This window comes from Aquarana catesbeiana, linkage group LG07 (genome assembly GCF_042186555.1).
Source record: "Aquarana catesbeiana isolate 2022-GZ linkage group LG07, ASM4218655v1, whole genome shotgun sequence".
NCBI classification, from domain to species: Eukaryota; Metazoa; Chordata; class Amphibia; order Anura; family Ranidae; genus Aquarana; species Aquarana catesbeiana.
This window is the reverse complement of record NC_133330.1, coordinates 219,271,248-219,294,249: the sequence shown is the minus strand read 5'-3', so window position 1 is coordinate 219,294,249 and position 23,002 is coordinate 219,271,248. Positions and strand designations below refer to the sequence as shown.

Below are 23,002 nucleotides of genomic sequence, written 5' to 3'. Positions count from 1 at the left end.
CTGCCTCTTTCTTACATCTCCTGCTTCCAAGCTACACACACTTCTTCAAGACACACAGCATTTCTTCCAGGACACAAGAAGTTAATCGGCCATCTTTAAAGTAAATTCAAAGGAAAGCACATGTCTAATGACTTTAAGAACTCTCTTCAGATTTTTGAAACAAATGAACTATATTTGAAAATTTTTTGCATATATGAAACAACACTAATTCTGAATATGAATGTACTATTTTTGTAAGTATTTTCCAAGTTTATGTGTGTACAATAAAACACACGGTTTGATTTAAGCTGACTCAAGCAGATATAATTCCAAAATTCGTCTCACGAGAAATCATCATTATTGAAGGCTTTTTATACAATATTAAGCCATTTATTTCACTGGGCAGGACTGCGAGAGGAGCCAAGCGCCGCCGAGATACACAGGACATTTCTCTCTGTGTATCTCTGCGGCACCATATTTAAACTGGAAGGCTGCAATGACAATGACAAAGCTGCAAATGACACCGGACAAGGCTGCAAATGACACCGGACAAGGCTGCAAATGACACCGGACAAGGCTGCAAATGACACCGGACAAGGCTGCAAATGACACTGGACAAGGCTGCAAATGACACCGAACAAGGCTGCAAATGACACTGGACAAGGCTGCAAATGGACAATGATAAGGTTGCATTTATGGGCATTTAAATGTAAGTTTTTTCCTTAAAATTCCCTCCTAAACTTGGGGTGCGCGTTATACACCGGCGCATGTTATACGCCGATAAATACAATAGTTTTTTTTTTGTTTTTTTAAAAAGGAACCCCAACTTCTTATCTGTTGGGCCCTTTAGTATATGAGCATTGTCTACTGGACAAGTCATGATTTTGTTTACAGAGGATATAGCAGCGTCAATTGCTGGAATTCCCCATTATAAAACTCTTCCTCCATAGGATAAAGTAGTGAAAACTTTTTCGGAGGAAAAAACTTTATCTGGGTGTTCCCACTCAGAATACATTAGCTTCCTTAGCCAAGAATGGATAGGAAAAACATGGATCAGATTGGGGAGGCTTTAGTGAACCCAAACCAGAAGTGGGCTCATCCACTGACTGCGTTACTGGCAATAAAAATGTGGAGGGGGCCAATTCAGTGAGAGACAGTACCAACAACCTTTCCTGCGAACCTGACACTTGCGTATCAGGTTCTTCGGAAGAGGAGACATCAGTCTCTTCCTGGTCCTTTGAAAGAAATTCTTCATCCCTTGCTCCATGTTCCTCAGTAAGAGGGTCCTGACCAATGGACGGGGACCTGCTACGCTTAGTCCCACTCTGGGATGAGATTAAGCATCAATCTTTTGCTTCAAACTTAAAATGGTTGAAGAAAAAACCTCCTTAGTAATATAAACAGGAGCTGCAGTGTTTAAGAGCAGCTGCAATACTTGCCCCTCCTGATGGCTCACTCTGACCAGCCATATTAATCTCAGGGGAGGATGCCATCTTTACTGGGATGGATCTAGGCTTCCGTGTGACTTGTAAAAGTCTTTCTAGAGCCCTTTTGAGGTGTTTTTCACCCCCCTTCTGAGCATAGCCCGATGCACAAAGCAGAGGTACTATCAGAAAGAATGCATCCACTGCTTGAGCAATAGTCCAGCTCTGTCACTGCTATTAATGCTCAGCCTGATGCAGTAGTATATGTGTCAAAGGAATGCCTGTGTCACCAAACTCTTATATGCAAACAAAACATCTGTTTTACCTTTGCTTGTGTCCCTCCGCAGCTTGCAACAACACACATGGTGCCTTTTAAAAACATATCTTCCCGCACTGGAGGTTGGAGGACACCAACGCCGCGCTAAGCCCGCCCCCCGCGTCGCCTAGGGCCCTTCCCCTTTTCTTTAAAAAAATATATTTTTCCCATGCGAGCGCGGGCTCCTGATCCTATGGGATCAAGAGAGGGAATCAGAAATGGCGAGGGGGGTATGGAAGTCGCAGAGCGGTGTGCCGTTCGCCCCCCTTTTAAAAAAAAAAAAATCTTACAGCGCTCTTTCCCCACTGAAGAGGGGAAGAAAACCAGCACAGGGGGGCATCTGGAGGGGAGAGGGAACCCCCCCCCCCGACTTACCGGACATCTGCTGTTTGGCTGGAGGAAGAGGCATCTGCAGCTTTCAAGACACAGCGTGGGCTCTCTGAGAAGCATGAGACAGTGAGTGCTCAATACAGCCCCCAGTGGTGACACATAGGCACGACAGCATTTACTAAATTAAAGGAGACATTCATAAGAAAATTTAAAAAATTTCCTAGAAAACTCCACTTACCTTTCCTGCCGCAGGGTTTTCTGTGGTAAACCAACAGACCCAATCTTCACCCTTCACGGTGGGTTCTGTTAAACATTTAGGAGCTGGGGATCCTCAAGGAAACCCATAATCCTGGACCTGTAATAGCACCACCGCCAGTAAAAACGTTATGGTCTTAATACCAAAAAGTACTGAATCCCGGGGGCCAGCTCTCTAAAAGAGAAGCGTTACAGGCAAGACCTCATTTCTTCAGATACGATGCCCGGGTAACCATTCAATTCGGCCAAAAAAGACACTTGGAATGGATCCGGCTGCATGGCTAGCCCCAGCAAGGATTGCTCCAGTGGAGCTCAGCACATCACATCTTTACTCGTGACCAACACCTTAGACACTGGCGAAAAAACTAAGGTACTCCCACCAGTGGGAGGGGTTATATAGGGAATGCACTTTTTAATTTAGGGCGTGCCAGTGTCTATCACCTGAAGGTGGCCTATAACCCACATAGTAACTACTATGGCTCTGTGTCCCGTGATGTATGATAAGAAATCTTCCACAGCCTCTCTAATACATGCTCCGGTCCTTTCTATTCCCTTCTAGGTCTGCCTCTTCTAGGGCAGGCATATTGGCATCGGAATCAGGTAGAGACAGTGGAGCTGGAAAAAGGATCTTGGCGTTTGTCAGCCCTGGAAAGATATAGCTGTATTAACCACTTGCCGACCGCCGCACGCTGATATACGTCAGCAGAATGGCACGGGTTGGCAAGTGGGCGTACCCATACGTCCCTCCCTGCGGGCGGGGGGCGCAATCGCGCCCCACCCCTGCCTGCAGCGGTCGGATTCATTAGAGAACCAATCGGTCCTCAGATCCAGGCCAATTATTTATGGCCTGGACCCGCTGATCGGTCCTGACGAAAGAAATACTTCCCCTGCCTGTGTAAGAGTAAACACAGACAAGGGAAGTGATGTCATCTCACCTCGTGGAGTCTTTTTTGAGAGGACGTCTAAACGTGAGTTGCACAAAACTACACTAACACCAGTACACATAGGTACACTTGTCACCCCCCGATCTCCCCCCCAGTTAACCCCTTTACTCCCTGTCACTGTCACCAATTTCAGTTTTCAGAATTCTCACTGATCACTGCACTGGTGTCATTTCTGACTGTAATAAGTGTTAGGGCAGTTAGTAGTAGGCCCAGGTAACTCTAGGGTACCCCCTTAAACCACCCTAATAAAGGTTTAACCCCTTGATCGCCCCCAGTTAACCCTTTCACCCCCTGTCCCCAGTGTCACTAATAGATCTTTTTTCTGATCGCCGTATTCGTGTCAAGGGTGACGCTAGTTAACCAGTTAGTTGATTAGTTTCACCATCAGGTTTTTGTACCCCCATATATTTACTAATTAAGGTTTTAAACCCCTGATTGCCCCCTAGTTAACCCTTTCACACTGTCACCAGTGATCACCGTAGCGTCAGGGCACCCGCCATATATTACCCAATATAGGTTTGACCCTCTGATCGCCCGTGTGTGATATCAGTTAGGTTTTAGCATCAGTCAGGGTCTGCGTCGTCCCAAGCAGCATCAGATTAGTGCCAGTAGCGCTAACACTCACGCACGCACCATACACCTCCCTTAGTAGTATAGTGTCTGAATGGATCGATATCTTTGATCTGATCAGAATTATATTAGCATCCCCAATAATTTAGGGTTCCCAAAAATGCAGTGTTAGCGGAATCAGCCCAGATACCTGCTAGCGCCTGTGTTTAGCCCCTCCGCCCAGCCCAGCCCATCCAAGTGCAGTATCAATCGATCACTGTCACTTACAAAAACACAACACATATAACTTCAGCGTTCGCAGAGTCAGGCCTGATCCCTGCGAACGATAACAGTTTTTTGGTATCGTTTGAAACAGGCGTTGACAGTCAGGAGCCCTTTTTCCTGTGAGTCTCACTACTCTACCAGTAAATTTAGAGACCAAAATGTCAAATCGAAGGTATAGTAGCGAAGAGGCGTAGACGTTTTCGAGCATGACAGATAGTGAAGAGGAAGCCACCCATCTGTCAGATTCAAGCTCAGAATACAATCCTGAAGACAGCAGCGGCACCCCGATAGATAGCTCTGACGACAGGGTAGGGGTCCTTGCCAAGGTCAGGCATACCCGACCCCGTTCTTCTGCTGTTGTTGAGGTGCAAAAACCGCAGGACTCTAGTATGGAGCAGAGAGCCAGTACTAGTGCAGCTCATCCTTCTGATCAACCGGCAAGCACCAGCAGCCTAGTACACCCTGGTCATAGTCAAACCAGCACTGCAGTATCTCGTGGTGACGGTGAAGTCCCATAAATGCAGTTCAAGCTGGTGAGGTGGCTAGCACAACTAGTGTCATGCAGCCACCAAGAAGACAAAGACCCCATAGTGCATAGAGCCCATAGTGCCCTTCCTGCTGCATTTGCCAATCCTAATTGGGAGCCCACCACTTCTGCAGCACCCATACTTCCCCCATTCACTGGCCAACCCGTAATTCAGGTGGAAACAGTTGATTTTACGTCACTTGATTTTTATTCAATTCACGGAAGATCTATATAGATAGATTTTAGACCAAAGCAATTTGTATGCTGGTCAATTCATCGCCACTAATCCCATTTGACCCTTGCCAGAGAATGGAAACCTATTACGGTTTCCTAATTTAAGACCTTTCTGGGCCTATCCCTCCTCATGGGCATAACTAAAAAGAGTTGGTCATATTGGTCCACTGACCCAATTCACCATATGCCCTTGTTCTCTGCCTCCATGGCCAGGGCACGATACGAGCAGATCTTGCGGTTCATGCACTTCAATGATAATGAACTCGGTCGTCTTTGGGGTGACCCTGGACACGATCGGCTCTACAAAATTTGGCCCCTCGTAAACCAGTTCAACCAAGTTTGCAGCCTTGCTTAATCCCGATCAAGTTGTCTGCGTTGATGAGTCCCTGATTAAGTTTTCTGGCCGCTTGTCTTTCAAACAGTATCTTCCTAGCAAACGTGCCAGATATGGGGTCAAGATGTATAAGCTCTGTGGTCCAAATTCCTACGGCGACTGGTGTTGTGGAGAAACCCCTCTGTGTCCACGTCTATAACCTTAATATGGGAGGGGTGGACCTCAATGACCAGTTGTTGGCGCCGTACCTAGTTGCCCATAAGGCCAGACGATGGTACAAAAAAGTGTCTGTATACGTATTCCAATTGGCTTTGCTAAATGCTTATGTGCTATACAAAGTGTCAGGACTAACTGGATCCTTCCTTAAATTCCAGGAAGTGATCATTAGAGCCCTTCTGTTTCCAGACGGTGCTGTGCCCCACCTTCCCAACGCAAATGCAGTAAGCCGGCTGCACAAGAGGCATTTTCCGTATGTGCTCCTTGGTACCCCTACCCAACTAGCCCCCCAAAGAAAAGGTTGTGCCTGTAGAAAGCGTGGATATAGGCATGACACCCGCTATTATTGTCCCTCCTGTCCTGACCACCCTGGTCTTTGCATCAGTGACTATTTTGAAAGCTACCACACACTAGTGGAGTAATGGCGTAGGGTACAGCACTGCACAGACTAGGACACACTTTCACAGGGTCTCCAAAGATGCCATCGCATTTTGAGAGACCCGAACCTGGAACCGAACCGTTACAACCACTAGAACCGTTACAAATAAAAGTGTAAATGATAAGATATAAAAAAGCAAAATAAATAGTAATAAAAAAAAAAAGAAGCACCCCTGTCCCCCCCGCGATCACGCACAAAGGCGAACGCAAGAGTCGGTCTGGTGTCATATGTAAACAGCAATTGCACCATAAAAATAAACAAAAAACTGCCTGGATCAACCTGAACTAAATAGTAATAAATGTAAAGTGTGTTTAGCGAGAATGTAAATAACCTTCATCCATAAGATACTCGTAGGATGCAGTTCTGGTAACCCTAAAGGCATACAAAAAAAGACTAAGAGAATAAAGTTCTCTTAAGAGGGCCACAACAGAACACTTTGGTTAGCACAAAACTAGCTTTATTAGTACAGAAAATACCACAGCAAACTAAATAAACAAAACTGAAGGCACAGATAAGTGACTGACAGACTATTTAAAAACTGGACAACGTTGTCAAATTGGTTAAAACATAGAAAGCCGCTGCTGCACATCACACACACCAGACACCAACATACCCACTAACATTCACTAGTTTAGAAAAAAATGGGCTATTGGGGGTTGAAAAACAGACATGGAGATTCCTGGTCAGTACAATGTAGCAGATGTAACAAGCAGCTTGACTACAAATGTTCATAAACAGCGGATAAGAGAAACAGAGGCAAGCATGGCAATGGGATATTCAAATAGATGTCAATAGGGGGAGTGCTGTAATGAGTTGAGAACGCATCCATATAATAGATACTAAATAGGATGTGGATACTCTCACCAACTGTGTGGGGGTCCACCGTCCTCCTGCAGCGTGACTCTACCCCTGGAGGTTAATGGCTAAGAGCACCGCTCCGCATTAGCCACCAACAGTATTTGACCGGGATATTCGACCGGAGAGGGAAATCCTTCAAAGAGTGTTCGTTGCCTCCGTATGTTTCTACGTAAATCCAGAAAGAAAAAACAAGCCGTCAGCTGTTTGTACCGTGCTGACACTCAAGTCAAGGAGCGCGCAGTTTCCAGTGATGTGCTGACGTCACACCACTGACTCGTTTCACCAGCCAATAGACGCTGGTTTCTTCAGAGCAGGGAGGAGTCGGGGAAGTAAGTTTAAATAAGCAATTAAAGGTGTAATTCCTAACAAATACCGCTAGATGTCATCCGAAACACTTCTCACTTCAAACATTCAGCAAAAATACTCAGAAAGTGCACAGGCATATTCAAATCGGAGGAAAGAGATTGTCAATGACGGCAAAGGTGGAGAAAAATCCAACAGCTTCATTGAGGGTCTTGCTACTGACAAAGACAGAAATAGTGGATATAAACCATTATAGGTCAATGTTACAAACAGCAAAATTTAAATACTGCAAAAATCCACATAGAATAGACAAATACAGGAAAGATGGGACCCGATAGCAAAACAATATATTAAAAACAATATATTAACCCAGTTATCACTTTTGCAAAAAAGTCTTTAAACTACATTCGGTGTTTAACCCCTTAGGTACTAAAGAGTCCAAATAGTACATCCACATCTTCTCTTTCTGGAGAAGAATGTTATTGAAATCTCCCCTTCTAGGGGGCAGATTTAAAACATAGATGCCCTTAACTAACAGGCCTTTAGGGTCACAATTATGAAATATGGCAAAGTGAATGGGAAGATCATCGTCCTTTTTCTTAATACTACCGATGTGTTCGCCAATCCTAATGCGGAGTTGGCGTTTAGTCTTACCTATATAGATTTTATTGCAGGGGTAGGTAAGCATATAAATAACCCGTGTAGTTGAACAGTTAATAAACTGTTTAATTTTATAAGTTTTACCTCCGCATGGATTGGCGAACACATCGGTTTGGTGTATATACTTACAAATGCTACAGTGTCCACAGGCGTGCATACCTGGGAGAGGTTTAGATCTAGTAAGCCAGTTCTCACTTATAGCTCGCGTATATTCGGAATGGACTAGAACATCACCCAAATTACGTGCTCTTCTAGCAGTTAGTAGAGGTTTTGGACTAACTAGGTCTATTAGACTGTAAGCTCTTCTGAGCAGGGCCTTCTTAATCCTCCTGTATCTTATTGTATTATAACTGTATTGTCTCCCTTTTATATTGTAAAGCGCTGCGTAAACTGTTGGCGCTATATAAATCCTGTATAATAATAATAATATGTTGGCAATTAATGGGGCAGATCTCAAAATATGCCAGTGTCAGTTAAGGATCTGATGCACTTCAGTCCATTGGGAACCAAATCTAGTAATAATCCTAGGGAAATTCTGCTCGGGATTCAACAACTGTGGGGGCTTTTTCTGTGTGGTAAGGAGATCTTCACGTTTCTTCATTAGCGCCTTGTTTTTAGTTTAAGAGAATTGTGGGAGTAGCCTCTGTGTCTGAATCGCTGATACATATCACGTGCTTCTTTTTGGAATTGTTCTTCTTCAGAACAGTTCCGCCTTATCCTCAGGAACTGTCCTGTAGGTATCCCATTAATAAGAGATTTAGGATGGTGACTCTGTGCTAGAAGAAGAGTATTCGCTGCTGTCTCTTTGCGAAAGGTACTGGTAGTAATCCTGTCTCCTGATCTAACAATTTGCAGGTCGAGGAATGAAAGTGTGTCAACATAGTAGGAGTAGGTCAGCTGTATATTCCTATTATTGATATTTAATTGAGACATAAAGTCCACAAGTTGTTCAACCGACCCCACCCAAACCATGAGGACGTCATCAATGTACCTCAGCCACAAGCGACAGTGGCTGAGGTACATCGAGGACTTGTAAACAACCTCCTCCTCCCAGAGGCCAAGGTGGAATCATGCATAGGAGGGAGCCCAAGGAGCGCCCATGCTAGTGCCTCTCACCTGTTCGTAGTATTTGCCCAAAAATTGGAAAAAATTGTTATTCAACATAAAATCGAGTAACTCAACAATAAATTCATTATGGGCACCCAAAAAAAACTTGGAGCCATTTGTGTTTGACTAAACTTTTGCAATTTTCCCTTCCTGCTGATGCCCTACTTGTGGGGATCGATGTGGAAAGCCTCTATACATCAATTCCTCACCAGTGGGGTATCACTGCCACCAAGTCCTTTTTGGACGATCATTTTCCTCTGTCGGGTGCCCATTATGAATTTATTGTTGTCATTTGGTCTCCAGCAAAATGTCTGCCAGGATTTACATCCAGAGTGACTGGGCTCAGAGTCTCAGCGTTTTAATAAAGTAATTTTACGGTATCACACTACGGGAGCCCTGTCTCTTTCTTATGAGGATAACCAGGACCATTGAAGGAGATATCATATTTGGAGGGGAAACCCCCGGGGACAACTCTACTGGAATCCCAGATGCCATCTACGGTCTGATACTACATGCCTATTACCCGTGCAGGGGTGTAGGGAGCTGGTGAGTGGGGATCCTTGAGGGGGAGCACCGCAAGTCACTGGATATAAACTGGTGTTATCACGAAAGTCACTATTCACAGGAACTTTACTCATGGTGCAACTTCATGCAACTATTTTTTTGTTGGAACTTTTTATTTTGGGACTTTTTATACATGAGATTTTTTATATTTTTTTTTATATATGCTTTCACTTTTTCAATTTTTTCACTGGTATTGTATTCTCTATGAGGAAGCACTGTATTTAGGGTACACTCTCCACCTGCTCAGCTGTACGGGTGAGAGCACGGAGGGTTGCATGATTATTTGATGTTATGTGATCACAGATGCACTTATAGATTAAAGTTAACAAAAAAAGGCCCCACAGTTGTTGAATCCCAAGCACGATTTCCCTAGGATTATTATTAGATTTGGTTCCCAATGGACTGAAGTCCATCAGATCCTTAACAGACACTGGCATATTTTGAGATCTGCCCCGTTAATTGCCAACATAGTTAGTCCAAAACCTCTACTAACTGCTAGAAGAGCACGTAATTTGGGTGATGTTCTAGTCCATTCCGAATATATGCGAACTATAAGTGAGAACTGGTTTACTAGATCTAAACCTCTCCCAGGTATGCACGCCTGTGGACACTGTAGCATTTGTAAGTATATACACCAAACCGATGTGTTCGCCAATCCATATGGAGGTAAAACGAATAAAATTAAACAGTTTATTAACTGTTCAACTACATGGGTTATTTATATGCTTACCTGCCCCTGCAATCAAATCTATATAAGACTAAACGCCAACTCTGCATTAGGATTGGCAAACACATCGGTAGTATTAAGAAAAAGGACGATGATCGTCTGATTCCCATACATTTTGCCAAATTTCATAATGGTGACCCTAAAGGCCTGTTAGTTAAGGGCATCTATGTTTTAAATCTGCCCCCTAGAAGGGGAGATTTTGATACCATTCTTCTCCAGAAAGAGAACATGTGGACGTACTATTTGGACTCTTTAGTACCTAAGGGGTTAAACACCGAATGTAGTTTAAAGCCTTTTTTGCAAAAGTGATAACTGGGTTAATATATTATTTTGCTATCAGGTCTTATCTTTCCTGTATTTGTTTATTCTATGTGGATTTTTGCGGTATTTAAATTCTGCCGTTTGTAACATTGACCTATAATGGTTTATATCCACTATTTCTGTCTTTGTCAGTAGCAAGACCCTCAATGAAGCTGTTGGATTTTTCTCCACCTTTGCCGTCATTGACAATCTCTTTCCTCCGATTTGAATATGCCTGTGCACTTTCTGAGTATTTTTGCTGAATGTTTGAAGTGAGAAGTGTTTCGGATGACATCTAGCGGTATTTGTTAGGAATTACACATTTAATTGCTTATTTAAACTTACTTCCCCGACTCCTCCCTGCTCTGAAGAAACCAGTGTCTATTGGCTGGTGAAACGAGTCAGTGGTATGACGTCAGCACGTCACTGGAAACCGCGCGCTCCTTGACTTGAGTGTCAGCACGGTACAAACAGCTGATGACTTGTTTTTTCTTTCCGGATTTACGTAGAAACATACAGAGGCAAGGAAAACTCTTTGAGGGATTTCCCTCTCCGGTCGAATATCCCGGTCGAATACTGTCGTTGGCTAATGCAGAGCGGTGCTCTTAGCCATTAACCTCCAGGGGTAGAGTCACGCTGCAGGAGGACGGTGGACCCCACACAGTTGGTGAGAGTATCCACATCCTATTTAGTATCTATTATATGATGCGTTCTCAACTCATTACAGCACTCCCCCTATTGACATCTATTTGAATATCCCATTGCCATGCTTGCCTCGGTTTCGCTGTTTATGAACATTTGTAGTCAAGCTGCTTGTTACATCTGCTACATTGCCTGATTGCCAATCTATGCTGACAGTCTGTGTTCTGACTTTAAGTAGACCTCGCTGTATGGTTATGTTCATGCAAACAGGATTAGTACACTCAAGTCACCCACCCGATAACTAGTACCCAACTTATATGACTTATATTTGATGGACTTAATCACTAGGAGCTCATGTATTGAAAACTGTACTGACCAGGAATCTCCATGTCTATTTTTCAACCCCCAATAGCCCATTTTTTTCTAAACTGGTGAATGTTAGTGGGTATGTTGGTGTCTGGTGTGTGTGTGTGTGGGATGTGCAGCCGCGGCTTCCATTGTTTTTAACCAATTTGACAATGTTGTCCAATTTTTAAATAGTCTATGTCAGTCACTTATCTGTACCTTCAGTTTTGTTTATTTAGTTTGCTGTGGTATTTTTTGTACTAATAAAGCTAGCTTTGTACTAACCAAAGTGTTCTGTTGTGGCCCTCTTAAGAGAACTTTATTCTCTTAGTCTTTTTTTTAGCAATTGCACCATGCATGTGAGGTATCACCACGAAGGTCAGATCGAGGGCAGTCATTTTAGCAGTAGACCTCCTCTGTAAATCTAAAGTGGTAACCTGTAAAGGCTTTTAAAAATGTATGTGGTTTGTCGCCACTGCACGTTTGTGTGCAATTTTAACCACTTGCCGCCCGCCATATAGCAGAATGACGGTGGCAAAGTGGTTTCAATACCCTGACTGGGCATCATATGATGTCCTCAGGATATTAAGCCGCTGCGCGCCCTGGGGGGGCGAACATCGCGGCGATCATTGTTGCAGTGTGTCAGTCTGACACACCGCAACTCCGATCTAGGTAAAGAGTTTCTGACGGAGAATCTTTACCAGGTGATCAGCCGTGTCAAATCATGGCTGATCACGATGTAAATAGGAAGAGCCGGTGATCAGCTTTTCCTCACTCGCATCTGACAGACGCGAGTAGAGGAGAGCCGATCGGCTGCTCTCCTGACAGGGGGGGTCTGTGCTGATTGTTTATCAGCACAGCCCCCCTTCGGATCCCGCCCAGGACCACCAGGATGGCCATCCACACTGGACCACCAGGTATGCCCCCCCTAGACCCCCAGGGAAATACTAATCTGTGCCCAGGCAGCTGCCAATCAGTGCCCACTCACAATGCCTACCACTGCCAGTGCCACCAGGGATGCCTATCAGTGCCTCATATCAGTGCCATGTATCAATGCCCATCAGTGCCGCCTATCAGTGCCCATCAATGCCGCCTATCAGTGCCACCCATAAGAACCCATCTTTGCAGCCTTTGAGTGCCCCTGCAGTGTTGCCTATCAGTGCCACCCATGAGTGCCCATCAGTGCTGCCTATCAATGCCCATCAGTGCTGCATATCAGTGCCACCCATCAGTGCCGCATATCAGTGCCCATCGTCAGGCCTGCTCATTGGTGTCACCTCATCGGTGCCGCCTTATCAGTGCCTGTCAGTGCCGCCTTATCAGTGCCCGTCAGTGCCGCCTTATCAGTGCCCATCAGTGAAAGAGAAAACTTACTTATTTACAAAATTTTATAACAGAAACAAAAGCAAAACTTTTATTTTTTTCAAAATTTTCAGTCTTTTTTTATTTGTTTAGCAAAAAATAAAAACCACAGAGGTGATCAAATACCACCAAAAGAAAGCTCTATTTGTGGGAACAAAATGATAAAAATTTAGTTTGGGTACAGTGATGGATGACCGCGCAACTGTCATTCAAACTGCGACAGCACTAAAAGCTGAAAATTGGTCTGGGCAGGAAGGTGTATAAGTGCCCTGTATTGAAGTGGTTAAAGCACGTTGTGTTTTGTATCCATGTACTCTGCATAAGATCATTTTTTTTATTTCCTCAAATATTTGGGCAATATAGTGTGTTTTAGTGCATTAGAATTAAAAAAAAGTGTGTTTTTTTCCCAAAAAATTATGTTTGATAAATACTGTGTGAAAACAAAAATTGCAACACCCAACATTTTAATCTGTAGAGCCTTTGCTTTAAAAAAAATATATATATTGTTCAAACATGGCATGGTTATATGTGGAATTACACCCCAAAATACATTCTGTTGCTTCTCCTGAGTATGGGGATACCACACGTGAGAGACTTTTTGGGAGCCTAGCCACATACAGGACCCCAAAAACCAAGAACCCCCTTCAGGCTTTCTAAAGGCATAAAATTGTGATTTTACTCACTACCTATCACAGTTACGGAGGCCCTGAAATGTCCAGATAGCACCCCCCCCCCCATGACCCCATTTTGGAAACAAGACACCCCAAGGTATTTGCAGCTCTCATTTATTTTTGAAAATGAAAAAAGTAAAGAAAAATTTTTTTTTTTTGTCTTTTTTCAATTTTCAAAACTTTTTGATAAAAAGCGAGATCTGCAAAATACTCAACATGCCTCTCAGCAAATAGCTTGGGGTGTCTACTTTCCAAAATAGGGTCATTTTGGGGGGGGGGGGTTGCGCTATCTTGTCATTTCATGGCCTCCGAAAATATGAGATAGGTAGTGAGGAAGGGAAATCACCATTTTACGCCCTTAGAAAGCCTGTAGGCGGTGATTGGTTTTCAAGGTCCTGTACATGGCTAGGCTCCCAAAAAGTCTCACACATGTGGTATTCCGGTACTCAGGAGAAGCAGAAGAATGTATTTTGGGGTGTAATTTCACATATGCCTACGGCATGTTTGAGAAATATATCATTTAGTGACAACTAAAAAAAATTGTCATTTTCCTGCAACTTGTGGCAAAATATAAAATATTCCATGGATGCAACATGCCTCTCATCAAATAGCTTTGTAGGGGTTTTGTGCTATCTTGGCATTTTATGGCTTTCAAAACTGTGATAGGTAGTGAGGAGTGAAATCAAAACTGTACACCCTTAGGAAGCCTGATTGATTTTCGGGGTCCTGTACGCGGCTAGGCTCCCTAAAAGTCTCACACATGAGGTATCCCCGTACTCAGGAGAAGCAGCAGAATGTATTTTGGGGTGTAATTCCACATATAACCATGGCACGTGTGAGCAATATATCATTTGGTGACAACTTTGTTTAATTTGAAAAATGTGGGGCGTTTCCCCTGTCCTGTATCTCCACAGCACTTCCTACTACCTTCTGTGTCAGCCAATCAAGCTCCTCATTGCTGTGGAGATACAGGACAGGGGAAACGCCATACACCGGGGCTGCAGATCTGGAATACAGGTGACAAACTCACCCCCCAACATATCAGCACATTTTTAATGCGTTTTTTTACTATATTAAATGCGAGTGTAAATTTATGAGCTTAAGTTGATATTAAATTCTTTTTAAAATGGAAATACACTACTGCACACCTCTGTTATTTCTTGTATGCATATGAGGTGGTTACTGAAAGACCAGGAGGAAGTTGTGGCTGATTGTTGATCAGTGTTTTTACGAGGAGGTGGAAGGAATATGGGACCTATGTTTAAAGTTAACCAGCCACTGTATGGATGAGGAAAACACAGGATGATCATCTAAGCTGTTGCCACTAACTACAGGCTTTATTTTAAAGCCCTTAAGGTGAGGGTACACCTGGTGGGGGAGAGTACACGCTGCATGAAGACACCATTTTTCACCTATTTCTTTGCTGCTATTATGGACTACCATTACTGTTTGTTTTAAAACACCATTGAGGATTGTGTACAAATACACTGAGCTCTTGCACTTCATCCTGGACAGTATATATATATATATATATATATATATATATACACACACACACACACACACACAGGAAGTCCCCGAGTTACGAACACAATAGGGACTGTAGGTTTGTTTGTAAGTCGCAGCACTGCATTTGTAAGTAACTTTTGTTCGGAATACTGCATTCGTAAGTGTAACGTCCGCCTGTGCATGGATGTAGGATGTTCTGGGTGCTTGTTATGTTATCTGGGGCTCTTCTGGCCATGCAGTACTGCAGTATGGGATGTGTCCGGAGGTATCCAGGACCAGCGTGGAGCACAAGTGGCCGGCATTTGAGGCCGTTCGTAAGTAGGAGTCGTTCGTAACTCAGGTGTTCGTAACTTGGGCACTGCCTGTAGTACAATTGAACACTTGCACTGTGTTTGGGATATGTTAATTTTACTCCATAGGTTATATATTACTTGTATAATTATCCATATCTGTGTCACCCTGCATATGATTAATCTAATTACCAAATGTATCAGCGTATAACACGCACAGGCATATAACACGCACCTTAATTTAGGCAGCGCTTGTCCCCTCCTTCCTCCCGGTGGCAGCCTATATCGGTGTATAACACGCACACACGATTTCCCCCCTATTTTAAGGGGGGGAAAAGTGTGTTATACACCAATAAATACGGTGCTTTTAGCGCCGCACATTGGGATATATATGTTTGCATTATCACATTTTGAGGAAGTGTGGGGAGTGTTGTATCTATTTTAATTTTTTGAGGTTTTAGTTTGGCAGCTCACAAGGTTTATATTTGTATCCAGTTTCCTGACAGTTCTAATATATGAATGTACACTATTCAGGATTGTAGGGCAACAGTAATGGTCAGAGATACAGGGTGACCCTATCATACCTGTCTATGTTACTGTCCCCTATATAGGGTTTAGGCTTTGCCTGTTACAGTGGGGTCTTCAAGGTCTGGTTTCCATGGGGATAAACCACAGACCTGGATCAGTACAGCAACTTGCAGTTACTAACACACAAAATGCAGAGGTAAGCAAATATGCAGAATTCAGTGTTTAAAACAAAAGTACAGACACTGATCTGGATGCCCTGCTTCTATTGTATTAGTATACAATGAGGAGCTGACTGAAGTATCTGAAGAAAAATTAATGAACTAGCTAAGCTAGGAGTGATTTCTCTGTAAGGAAGACGAGGTTTCAAAAAACCGAAGACACTCAGAGTGGGGTAGGGTTCTAGGGGGGACTTCCAGGAGGTCTATGAATATTCAGCCTGTGTCCTATACTGTACAATAGAAATACATTATCGGCTTACATACACTTTAAAATACCCTGTGCTGCCAGCATATAGGAGAGTCACAATGTGGCTCTCTCAACTAAAGCATGGCCCTCCCCCCAAAATACTGCTCCAATCAACAGCACTGCTTGGGGGTGAGGACATTGTGTATGGGAGGGGCTTGATGAATTGTTGGGAGGGATAGGACTCTTCTTTGTATAAGAAAGCTGCAGTCCAACTTGCCAATGTGTTAGCAACACAGTATATTTTAACCCTTGCCATTGGCAGCAGAGGGCATTTTAATATTTTTTTATTTTATATTAATTACTGTGCTGCATAACACTAACAGTGAGGGTTCAATTGGGCCTTAACCACTTCCATACCGCAGTACGTCATATGATGTCCTGGGCTTTCAGTGGGGATATCTAAATAATGCCTGCAGCTGCAGGCATTATTCAGATATTATCTTTTTTAGCCAGCAATTCCCTGCACCGTAAGAACAATCATAGCGGCAGTTCAGCTGCTCGATTGTTCTTACAGGTGGTGGGAGGGGATGTCCACCACCCCTCGCCGGTGCTGGAAGAGGACCATAGAGATTTCCGAGGAACAGATGGTCCTCGGTCATCTCTATGACTCTCGGAGGCCCGGGCGTGACGTTATGACATCATGTCCGGGCAGTTGCAAATACTGCCATATACTCGGCTGGAAAGCCAAGATCGTTTCGTTTTTTTTTCTCAGGCTTTCCAGCCTGGAGGAAAGATGTAGGGTATTTTTGACCCCAGATCTCTCCATAAAGAGGACCTGTCATGCCCTATTCTAATTGCAAGCGATGTTTACATTCCTTGTAATAGGAATAAAAGTGATCAAAAAAATTAAAAAATTGTAAACAGAAAGTGTAAAAATAAAAAAAACGTAAATAAAATAAACAATAAAAAAAAAAAAAAATTAAAGTGCCCCCGTCCCCGCGTGCTTTCATGCAGAAGCGAACATATACGTAGGTCGCGTCCGCATATGTAAACTATGTTCAAACCACACCTGAGGCATCGCCATGAATGTTAGATCGAGGGCAATAATTGTAGCCCAAGACCTCCTCTGTAACTCTAAATTGGTAACCTGTAAAAAATGTTAAAGCGTCGCCTATGGAGATTTTTAAGTATCGAAGTTTGGCACCATTCCATGAGCGTGCGCAATTTTTAAAGTGTGACATGCGAGGTATCTATTTACTCGGCATAACATCATCTGTCACATTATACAAAAAATAGGGCCAACTTTACAGTTTGCTTTTTTATTCATGAAAGTGTTTTTTTTTTTCAAAAAAAAAGTGTTTGTATAACTGTTGCGCAAATACCGCGTGACGTAAAAAGTTGCAATAACCGCCATTTTATTTCCTAGGGTGTCTGCTAAAAAATATAATGTTTGGGGGTTTTGAGTAATTTTCTAGCAAGAAAATTATGATTTTACATGAAGGAGAGGAATGCTGGAATTTGCACAGTATATAAGTGGTTACATTATTTTACAGTCCTTTCCACAGTCAGCTAAATCTAATTAAAAGTTGTAAAGCACTGAGCAGCCTTTCTCTGTAAGTAAAAAGTTCAACTTTATCTAGAGAACCTCTTTATGACTAAACTATACTGTACTGTAAATACTACAGACAAAGTGAAGAGTGGAGAGCTAGCACCTGTATTATGGCTTCTTCATTTTGTAACCCTGTTGTGTTCATTTCACTTGGCAGTGTGGGTTCCTGTGACTCTTCCTGTGCTTGCTCTGAAGACTGGATCAGGTAGTTAACAAACATGTTACGTTTCTGGAAATCCTTAATAAAGAAAAGAGTGGGTTTTAGTTTACAGAAATAAAGGTGTGTTGAGTGTAGAAAGTATAATGAAGTTATTGTTTTAGACAAAATATTTAAATAGGTGTTTAATGGTGCGCTTGTTCAAATATGTTATAAAATACCACAATAATCAATTAAACATAAAACCTTCAAACTCCATATATGCAATAAATGATCAAAAGCATACAATATAGATTTGCAAAAATAGGTATATAAACAATGAAAGTCCAAGTGCAAAAAACCTTAGTTAGACTTACCGGTGACGGTATTTCTACGAGCCTTTCAGGACAGCACCTTGGAGAGAGCGCCTCTTAGACAGGAAACACTGCGTGACAACGCCCTTTAAAAAGCAGCTGCTTCCACCATGCCGTCAGTTGCTACCGAGAAATCCTCCGACATGCTGGAAAATATAATCAGACAATTACCAGGTCCTATAATTATACTTTACATATGATAACCAAGGGAGGGAAGTAGGCTGCTGTCCTGAAAGGCTCGTAGAAATACCGTCACCGGTAAGTCTAACTAAGGTTTTCTCCCTTCGCCTTTCAGGACAGCACCTTGGAGAGGATAACCGAGAAACTTACTTCAGGGTGGGACTACTGCCTGCAAAACCTTCCTACCAAATGATTGGTCCGAGGCTGAGAGTAGATCCAAGCGGTAGTGCCTTATGAAGGTCGAAAAACTGGACCATGTGGCAGCCTTGCAGATTTGCTCAGGAGATGCCCCGGCCCTTTCTGCCCATGATGCCGCCACTGCTCGAGTAGAATGAGGTAATACCCCTTCCGGAGGTTCCAGACCCAAAGATTTGTATGCCCCTTTAATGGCCTGCTTTAACCATCTTCCGAGGGTGCTCTTGGAAGCTTTACCTCCTTTGTGAGTACCTTCCATTAAAACAAAGAGTGAAGATGACTTTCTGATTTGTTCTTTCCAGATATTTAAGCAGACACCTCCTGACATCAAGAGTATGGAAAGCTTCTTCTCCTGCTCCCGAAGGTAAAGGACAAAAAGTAGGGAGAATGATTTCCTGTGTACGGTGAAAAACTGAAGCCACCTTTGGTAGAAATGCTGGATCCGTCCTTAAGACTACCCTATCCTGTAGACATCTCATAAAGGGCTCTTTAATTGAAAGGGCTTGTAACTCACTAATTCTACGTGCGGAAGTTACTGCTACCAGTAAAATAGTCTTTAACGTCAAGAAACTTAATGATGCTTCTTCTATGGGTTCAAACGGTGCCTTAGTTAGTCCCTGAAGAACTAAAGATAAATCCCATTTGAGAAAACAACAGGTCTAGACTTTACTTTTGCCATTGCCCTAAAAAATCTGATTATTAAAGGTTCCCCTGACAGGGTTCTTTCCAAAAAAACTGATAAAGCAGCTACCTGCGTCTTGAGCGTACTTGCTGCTAACCCCTTCTCCAATCCCTCTTGAAGAAATTCCAAAACTGAAAATGTGGTACGAAAATCAAAGTTTTTACTGGAACAGCAAGAATTATAGATCTTCCAGACTTTAAAAGTAAACGTCTCTCGTCACTTTTTTTCTACTTGCAAGAAGGGTAGAAATAAGCTTCTCTGATAAACCCTTCTGTCTTAAGATTTGTTCTTCAGAAACCAAGCTGTTAGTTTGAGATAAGCTGGATCTGGATGGAGAATTTGGCCCTGTCTCAACAGGTCTGCCCTGATTGGTAATCTCCAAGCAGGTTTCACTGAGAGGTTCATCAAGGTTGAAAACCAGGGTCTTTTTGGCCAATAAGGAGCTATTAATATTAGCTCCGTGGACTCTAATCTGAATTTGGCTAACACCTTTGGTATCAGTTGAAATGGGGGAAAAGCGTAGGACAGATGGAAGTCCAACTTGTGAGCTAACGCATCTACTCCGAGAGCTTGATCCTGTCTCTGAAGAGAGAAGAAGACTGGTATTTTTGCATTTTCCTGTTTTGCAAAGAGGTCCACTTGGGGATAACCCCAACTCCTGGAAATTGTTTCGAATAATTCCTGATTGAGAGACCACTCTGCTTCCCTTATTTCTTTCCTGCTGAGGAGATCTGCTAAGGTGTTTTCCCCTTCAGATGGACTTCTGATAGTGAGGCCACATTGTTCTCTGCCCATCTTAGGATCTGATGAGCTAGACCCATTAGGGTTTTGCTTTTTGTGCCCCCTTGCTTTGTTAAATATAATACTGTCGTCATATTGTCTGACAATATTTGGACATGTTGATTCACTAGAAATTCCCGGAGGGAGAGGAGGCTTAGGTGAACAGCCTTTAACTCTCTCCAATTTGAAGATCTTCTCGCTTCTGGTTTTGTCCAAACTCCCTGAATTGTTTTTTCTTCCAGATGAGCTCCCCATCCCCATGCGCTGGCATCTGTAGTCAGCCTTCTGGTTACCGGAAAGACCCAAGGAAGCCCTTTTGAAATGTTTCCTTGGTTCCTCCACCACCAGAGCGATCTTTTTGCTCTTGCCCCATGTTGAATTTCTTCTCCAGAGGTTCCTGGTATGACCAATTCATCAGAATATCCGATTGCAGAGGACGGGCATGCAACCTGGCCCACTGTACCGAAGGAATTGCCGCTGTCAACAGTCCCAGAGCGGACATGGCTTGTCTTACAGAGATCTCTGCGTTGGATTGAAGTGTTTTCAGGGTCAACTGCATCTTCTCTATTTTCTCCTGGGGTAGAAAAATTCTCTGTTCTATCAAGTCTATCTCGTATCCCAGAAACCTTACCCTTTGAGATGGAATTAAGTTTGACTTCTGAAGATTGAGAAGCCGTCCCAAACCTCTTAGATGTGTTTGAACTGTCTGTAGGTTGACCTCTACTTGACCCTTTGAGTCTGCAAACAGTAGCAGGTCGTATTGAAAACCCCTTCAGCCTCAGGGGCTCCAAAGATTCCGCCATCACTTTTGTGAATACCCAGGGAGAAGAGGAAAGACCGAAAGGCAGAGCCCGAAACTGCAGGTGCCAAATCCCCCCCCCCAGATAGACTGCGAGACGCAGGAACCTTTGTGATGGGGGCGCTATTGGTATATGGAGATAGGCATCTCTCAAATCGATGGAAGCCATATGACATTTGGGGGTTAGCAAGTTCCTCACTGAGAAAATCGTATCCATCCTGAATTTTTTGCATTTTATGGATCGATTTAGAACTTTCAAACTGAGAATCAAGCGGAACTTTCCTGATGGCTTTTTGAACCGAAAAATGTGGGAGTAAAACCCCTTCCCCTCTTGATCTTTCAGAACCTGGGAAATGACCTTCTGTTGCATCAGTTCCTGTAACAGAGACTTCATGGCCAGAGCCTTTTCCCGATCCTTTGGCAGGTTTGTGATGTAAAACCGATTTGGGGGGCTTTGTGAGAATTCCAATTGATAACCCTTTTTGATTAACCGCAGAACAAAAATAGGATTTTTTAAAACAGCTTACCTGTAAAATCCTTTTCTTTCGAAGGACATCACGGGACACAGAGCCACAGTAATTACTGATGGGTTATATAGGGTATCACTGGTGATTGGACACTGGCACACCCTATCAGGAAGTTCAACCCCCTATATAATCCCTCCCCTTGCAGGGATACCTCAGTTTTGTAGCCAAGCAATATAGTGTATTAGAAGAGGGGTGGGACCTCTGTGTCCCGTGATGTCCTTTGAAAGAAAAGGATTTTACAGGTAAGCTGTTTTAAAAAATCCTATTTTCTTTTTCGAACATCACGGGACACAGAGCCACAGTAATTACTGATGGGATGTCCCAGAGCAATGCTACCTGGGGGGGGGGGGGGGGGGGGGGACACGACCAAGTAGGGTGCAATCAGACCTGAGGACCCTGTACCGCTGCCTGCAGCACACTACGCCCAAAGGCGATATCCTCATGCCTTCTCACATCCACCTGATAGAATCTGGTGAATGTATGAACTGAAGACCAGGTTGCGGCCTTGCAGATTTGAGCCATATAGGCCCGGTGATGCACTGCCCAAGAAGCACCAAAAGCCCTTGTGGAATGTGCCCTGATCTGAAACGGAGGAATCTTCTGTTTCAAACCGTAAGCTTGAATGATCAATTGTCGAATCCATTTAGAAATGGTAGCTTTTGACGCTGCCTGTCCTCTACTGGGACTCTCTGGCAGCACAAACAAAACATCCGTCTTGCGGATCTGAGCAGTTGCCCCGAGATAGGCCCTAACTGCTCTTACTACATCCAACGAATGTAGAGATCTCTCTTCCGGAGAACAGGGATCTGGAAAAAAGGAAGGCAGAACAATGTCTTGGTTTAAATGAAAATCAGAAACCACCTTCGGTAAAAAACTAGGATGAGGGCGCAGTACCACTCTATCCTTGTGTATAATCAAATAAGGCTCCTTACAGGAAAGGGCTGCTAATTCTGAAACTCTTCTAGCAGAAGAGATGGCCACCAGAAAAATTAACTTCCTTGTCAACAAGACCAAAGGAATCTGACTTATTGGTTCAAAAGACTGTTTCTGTAACACAGCCAGGACCAAGTTCAAGTCCCAGGGGTTTAGGGGCGCTTTAACCGGAGGATTAAGACGCATCACCCCCTGCATAAAGCTTCGGACCAAAGAATGCAAAGCAAGTGGCCGCTGAAATAACAAAAAAATGGGAGAAAAAGTGAATTCATAAGTAGGGAACAGGCAAGAGTCAGTTTAAATTTATTAAATACTGTTAAATGAAAAAGACTCACAATAGACACCAATCCAGAAAATATCCTGAAAACTCAGGTACCATCACCATTAAAAAGACCAAACAGTCATGTGCAGACACAGATGGCCACCTATCACAACCAACCGCTCATGGTAAACATTTGAAGTCATTCAAAATAAGTAGACATCAGTAATTTCAAAACGCAAAATATACAAGACATTGCTGGAAGTCCAAATAGCATGGAAGAAGAACAGCAAATGATTGAATGAATGTTGAGTGGTAGTGACAACAGAACTTGATCAACACCGTGTAGTAATGTGGAGGGCAGAACTAGCCACGGAGGGGGGGAGAGAAGTGTTAGAGGGCCGTGATGGAAAGGCCCATAGAAGA

General features: G+C 43.3%; 1 protein-coding gene across 2 annotated transcripts in view; it reads right to left on the bottom strand.

The window, feature by feature from the left end:
• Positions 1-23,002, bottom strand: part of TDRD5 (tudor domain containing 5) — a 436,549-nt gene that overhangs the window by 103,479 nt on the left and 310,068 nt on the right. For both annotated transcript variants that reach the window (XM_073593060.1, XM_073593059.1), the window contains one exon: positions 17,815-17,949. In XM_073593060.1, the coding sequence (XP_073449161.1) occupies positions 17,815-17,949 (135 nt within the window). The remainder of the gene's footprint in view (positions 1-17,814; positions 17,950-23,002) is intronic.